The sequence below is a fragment of the Pyxicephalus adspersus genome, chromosome 8 (genome assembly GCF_032062135.1).
Source record: "Pyxicephalus adspersus chromosome 8, UCB_Pads_2.0, whole genome shotgun sequence".
In the NCBI taxonomy this organism is placed as follows: domain Eukaryota; kingdom Metazoa; phylum Chordata; class Amphibia; order Anura; family Pyxicephalidae; genus Pyxicephalus; species Pyxicephalus adspersus.
The window spans coordinates 59,182,538-59,188,396 of record NC_092865.1 but is presented as its reverse complement, the minus strand read 5'-3'; the positions used below and the strand labels follow the sequence as shown (position 1 = coordinate 59,188,396).

General features: G+C 35.5%; 1 protein-coding gene across 1 annotated transcript; it reads right to left on the bottom strand.

Moving 5' to 3' along the window:
* Positions 1-157: 157 nt before the first annotated feature.
* Positions 158-5,282, bottom strand: FEZF2 (FEZ family zinc finger 2). The gene is made up of 5 exons (XM_072420854.1): positions 5,042-5,282; positions 3,945-4,785; positions 2,028-2,162; positions 1,804-1,936; positions 158-825 (listed from the first exon to the last, which is right to left on the bottom strand). Exons 2-5 carry the CDS (start codon positions 4,737-4,739, stop codon positions 566-568), a joined length of 1,323 nt encoding a protein of 440 aa, XP_072276955.1. The 5' UTR covers positions 4,740-4,785; positions 5,042-5,282; the 3' UTR covers positions 158-565.
* Between the last annotated feature and the right edge of the window lie 577 nt (positions 5,283-5,859).

Genomic DNA, 5,859 nt, shown 5'->3' with positions numbered 1-5,859 from the left:
CCATATACCTTTATCTGTATGTTGCAAACACATTTCCATAACATTCACTTAAATTGCTAGTAAAAATATTCATTAGTAGCCAAAAACTAAATAAATGAAAAAATCAATATACTTGATAAACTCAAACAGTATACCGTCCAGCATCGTGTCTAAAGATATTACCAACAGTTTCTAATAGCAAGAATAGTTTCTAATGCCATTTTATTGTCATATAATCCATTCATTATTCAACTGTACATTAGATTCTTAATTTACACAAAGGTATAAAGCCCATTTGACATTTTTGTACCTTGTTTTAAAATAGAGGTTAAATCATAATATTAAAAAAGAGCTAAAGAGTTTTTTTTTTCTTTTTTTTTTCTTATGTGTAAAGTTTGTTTTGCACTTTACAAACCTGAATGAGAGCTGTTGAAGCATTGAGATATTTAATCGGAATAGTCACATGCAGTATGGAGGAGCCTGTGAGGGGCTAGGTGCCAAATCTCTGGAGGAAGAATCCAGCCATTACAAAGTGATTTTTTTTCACAGTGTTTTAATCTGCTGAGTCTTGGAGTCTCATATTGCTTTAGCTCTGAGCTGCAGTCCTGGACATGTCTTTCAAAGGGCAGCCTGCCGAAACGTTGTCATGAAGTTTTCTAACGTGTTTCTTTAAGTCAAAATTCCTACAGAATCCTTTCCCACAGGTCCCACATGTAAATGGTTTCTTGTCGTTGTGCGTGTGCATGTGAAATGTTAAATTATAGATCTGATGAAAAGCCTTGTTACAGATGGTGCATTTGTATTGCTTCTCACCGCTATGGGTCAGCTTGTGATTCTTGTAATTCCCTGAAAAATAAATAATGTGAATTAAAAAATAAAGCACTACACATTATAGAGCAGCACATTATAGTTCCCTAAAAATAAATAGATTCATCAGATTAAAAAAAAAATATATTTCCACTATCAGCACCTTTAAATACATTTTCCTGGAGGAAGCTTCATTAGGATTGTAGCCACAAGTCGCTGGAAACTTGTCAAACTTACTCTACATCAACCTAATTGAACAGGCAACTGTCAAATTAAAAAATTATAAAAAGGTCAAATTTGTGACCCGGAGAAAAGCAAAAGAAACAAAATGTAGGAAATAAGTGGCACATCCTTTTCCAACTAATGTAGTTAATACTGGTGCTGAAATATGTCGAGGGTAATGAACCAGAATGCTGAAGGGGTTACATAGAAATCTGAAGGAGAATAATGTAAAATAAAAGAAAACCACATCTAAAGATCTAAAGAAATAATACTAAACATTAGGTATAGAATAGTAAAAAAAATGTAATATATATATATACACACACACACATAGATATATATATAGTGCTATTTTTTTTAATAGTTTTACTTGCATTTTGCTTAATGTTTTTTTTTATTTACATATGTGTTATCTGTGTATATGTATGTTTTGTACGCTAATTATATAAATACACATTATAAATGGTTATACATACTACAATATATCAAATAAAATTGGGACACTTAGGGGTCTATTTATTAAAATAAATCTAACTGACATTCTCTTAAACATTATATGAATAAATATATACATATTGGATCTGGAAGATTCTCCACCAGAGAAGGTTTCAGTAAATGTCAGATTTACTTATCCTATCTGGGACAATTGGTAAAATTAATTGCATTTATGAAGCGAAACACATACATTGCTACAGTATTATTTATTAATATAAACAAATTACATGCAGCATGTAATAAATGTAGCAATAGACTCTCTAAAATAAAATAAGCGTGACTAAATGGAAACTTTGTTACCTTTTTGGTGAAATCCCTTGCCACAGAATTCGCACACAAATGGTTTATACCCTGCATGAATCCTGATATGGGTGTTTAAAGTGGAACTCCTGTTAAACGCTTTGCCACATTGATTGCACTTGTGAGGTTTCTCCTGCGAATAAAATAAAATGGGAACGGTTGGTGGTCAGCAGTGTAGCAGAGATCATATGACAGCTATTACTAGGAGTGTAGCGATCATTTACCTGTGTATGGATGATCTTGTGTCTGCACAGGGTGCTGGCTTGTCTGAACCCCTTGCCACAAACTTTGCACACGAATGGTCTGGCACCGGTGTGGACTGGCATATGTCTGGTGAGGTTGTAGTGGGCATTGAAGACCTGGCATGAAAAAAGTTTAAAGTGAGACTTAAATAATGTAAGAATTAAATTTATATATATATTTATTAAAAGTTTTATTATATCTTGGCTTTTGCTTATATACATTATTGTCGCTTCCTGACCTCTATAAAGCACACTATTAGTCTTACTGTCCCTTTCATATCCCGCTGTGAAACCATTACATTCTATATCTGATCATCTGCTTATCATTATTGCAGCTCAGTGGGGGAGCTTTTTGCAATTAGTTATAACTCAGATATTCAGCTGACAAACTGCAAAAGCTTCCAAGTAATAAGGAATGCTGGGACTTTCAGTACCCCAAGGGTTGACTGCCACTAATATTGAAGATTTCATATTCATATGTACTGTCATCTAAACAAGGGGAAAGCATTAACTGGGCATCTAGAATAATTATTAGAAAGCGAGTGTGTTATACAATTCAGAATATTGAAATGTAACTGAATTAAATTGCAATATGTGCAATTAGATTTAAGTATTTTCTTGTAATTGCAGGACTTGAACGTGTTGTGGGTTACAGAGTACATCAAATAATACACATAATATTGTAATAAAAAAGTAGGTTTTTACAGTAATATATTATTTATACATAATGCTACAATTGCATTCATGCAAAAGTAATAAAATAATGTATTATACTATACTAGTACATATACTAATAGTGTATTATTAAATCTAGAGGATTGTATACAAATAAACTCCCATAGTAGTTAGGTAGTATAATATAAAATTGTTCATTGTATGTATAACATATGCAACATTATATAAAAATACAATTCTAGTAAAATAGTTTAATACAATATCATATTATACTATTACATATGCACACCAATATGTAGAAACACCTCTATAATACTAGTAAAGAAATATAATACAATACTAAATTATTGTGTAATTTACACAACACTAATAATAATAATAACACTTTACACACATATAGTAAAGTAATGCGATGCAAGGCTATATTATAATGCTGTATATGCAAAACGATATCTAAATACACGAATGTAGTGGTAAACTGGTGTAATACATAAAGTGTTATATATAAAACTCTACATGCAAATACGCTAATGCAGTGTAATGTAATACACTACTCTAATTAAAGTTGTATATATATAAACATATGTAGTACAAATGTAGAATATACAGTGCTATAAAAAAATTATATGTACAACTCCATAAACAAATACAGTCTAATAGTAAAGTAATATGGAAGAATCCTCTAATAAAGTGTTGTATATATAAAATACTATAAGAATACGCATATATAGTTAAAATAGCATAAAACGTTTTTTATATATAAAATACTATAAGAATACGCATAATTAGTTCAAATAGCACATAAAGTGCTATAGAAATGTGTTATATGTACAACTCCCTAAACAAATACACTTTTAGCAGAGTAGTATAATACAAACATCTATTTAAGTGTTTTATATGAAAAATATATAGAAAATACTATCTACAAATACGCTTTTATAGTTATAAAATAGTACCTACCGTAATTTATCTGTTACATGTGCAACTTTATATACAAACTCTATATATAGTTGTATAATAAAGTATAATAATTAGTTTTATATTATAGTAATCTAAATATTGTAATAATATAATCCATACGCAACACAAATTTCATATAATAAATATATAGGTGAATTGAATAAAAAATACTAATTTATATAAATTATATTTTCTTCTAATAAATGATGAAAGCAGTAGATACATTTAGCATGATGTTTCTGCCATGGCATTTTGGGCACTCACCTTGCCACATACTTCACAGGTGAATATTTTAGGCTTGCCATCTAAAGGGTTAGCACCAAGCTTGCTGTGGCTTTTGGGGTTCCTGTCCACAGCCAGCGCAGTGTTCTCCTTCATCACCTGGTCCAGCTGACCGGGTAGCCTCTCTTTGTGCGGAAATTGGGCAACAGGGAACTTTTCTGGGGACAGTCCGGAGAGCTTTGCATTTTCCAACAGGTAGAGTTTATGGTGGGCACTAAGGGATGCCTGGGACTGAGCGTTCAAAACGCTGGATGGGATAAATTGTCCGCTCAGGAGGTCAGAGGGGCTGTAGGTAGAGTCCAGGTAGTTGAAGTAGTAGAGAGGGGCATTAGTCCCTGCCATGCCCACCGCCTGGTTGATGACCTGAGGTTTGATCACCCTACTGCTTGGCACCACCGAATGCCCCAAATTTAAGTCATTTTTGCAGCACATGGCACAGTTGGCTTTGCACAAACCTGGGGAGCTGCACACAGGGGCCCTCAGGGTCCCCTTCCAGATGTCTGAGTAGTTGAGCAGGGTCTTGGAGTGGACCTCATAGCCCAGGGACTGCACTGGGATCATGCATGGGATGGGCGAGCAAAGGTTCAGCACTTTCTTGGCTTCGGTGTCGGCCAGCCCGCGGCTCTGCTCGAAGAAGGCAGGTTTGGGTTCCGAAGACTTGGCCATGATCCTCTCTATGGAGAAGGCCAGGGTCTTGGGGGTGCTGGATGCCCCGGTTCTCCCCTCCAACCTCTGGCAGGTAGGCATGACTGGCTCCAGGGTAGCCGAGCTGGCCATTGCTTCTTGTTCTTCTGCAGCCAACTGGAAGTCACCCGACTCTTCTCTGCATTCCAGAAGACAAATCATTTAATAGGCAACTTGCTCATGTCATGTCACCTATTTACATTCAAATGAACAACCCCCCCCACTAAGAACAATGACACCCAGGGGTACCAGATTAATGCTCATTAAGCAGTGCACACAACTAGGATAGGTAAGACCTTGTTAGTAAAAGCCAACCAGGCAGGATCATTATCCTCCATGCAAACTGAACATACAGTGCAAGAGAGGTGCAAAATCTGCCTAGGCATCTCACTTACCTCTAGCAGGAGCATGGAGAGGGGCTGCACTGCTCAGACCTTGTCACATCTTCCTAGCAAAGCTTCTCCAGCAGCCTGGCAGTCCGTGTCTTTTTACACTTTGCTGACATCACATGAAGTCACAGCAGTCACTCCAAGAAGAATGACATGTAGAAGCACCGGGCAGGACAAGTCTACTTACCCCCAGCTCTGATTAATGGAGGGAGAGCTGTTACACACACACACACACACACACACACACACACACACTCATTAAACTCACCGCACACAAAGTTTAATGTGGAGGACCTGCAGCTGATCTACACACTCTATGAAAGGACTCCTGGATGCTGCCTCCTCCATTGTAAGACTGGACTGCTCACACATTTATCCTGGGACTATGGCAGCACATGTACAGTATAGAGAGAGACAGCAATGGATTATATTTATTTATTGGTAATTAAAGAAAGGGGAGATGGATGGGGTCAAATTTGGTCTATTTATATCCATCAATCTCTAATTATCCATATTTTTGATATTGATCTCTAAATATTTCTGTCTTTTTCTTTCTTTCTTTCTTTCTTTCTTTCTTTCTTTCTTTCTTTCTTTCTTTCTTTCTTTCTTTCTTTCTTTCTTTCTTTCTTTCTCTGTATTTTTGATATTATTCTCTAAATATCCTAAATGATCTTTTCTTTCTGTTTTGTTCTCTTTCTCTCTCTCTCTTTCTCTCTCTCTCTCTCTCTCTCTCTCTCTTTCTCTATCTATCTATCTTGAATCTCTGTATCAAACCAACCCCAACCCTCTTTCTCTTTTATTTGTTTTTATCCAGTTTCTTTTCA

Bases quoted from the DNA above. Each gene is read 5' to 3' on its own strand.
- FEZF2 (XM_072420854.1), bottom strand. From the start codon at position 4,739: ATGGCCAGCTCGGCTACCCTGGAGCCAGTCATGCCTACCTGCCAGAGG. The intron at 1,937-2,027 runs GTAAATGATCGC...TTTTATTCGCAG, and splicing joins ACAAGATCATCCATACACAG to GAGAAACCTCACAAGTGCAA. The intron at 826-1,803 runs GTAACAAAGTTT...TTTATTTTTCAG, and splicing joins CAAGGGATTTCACCAAAAAG to GGAATTACAAGAATCACAAG.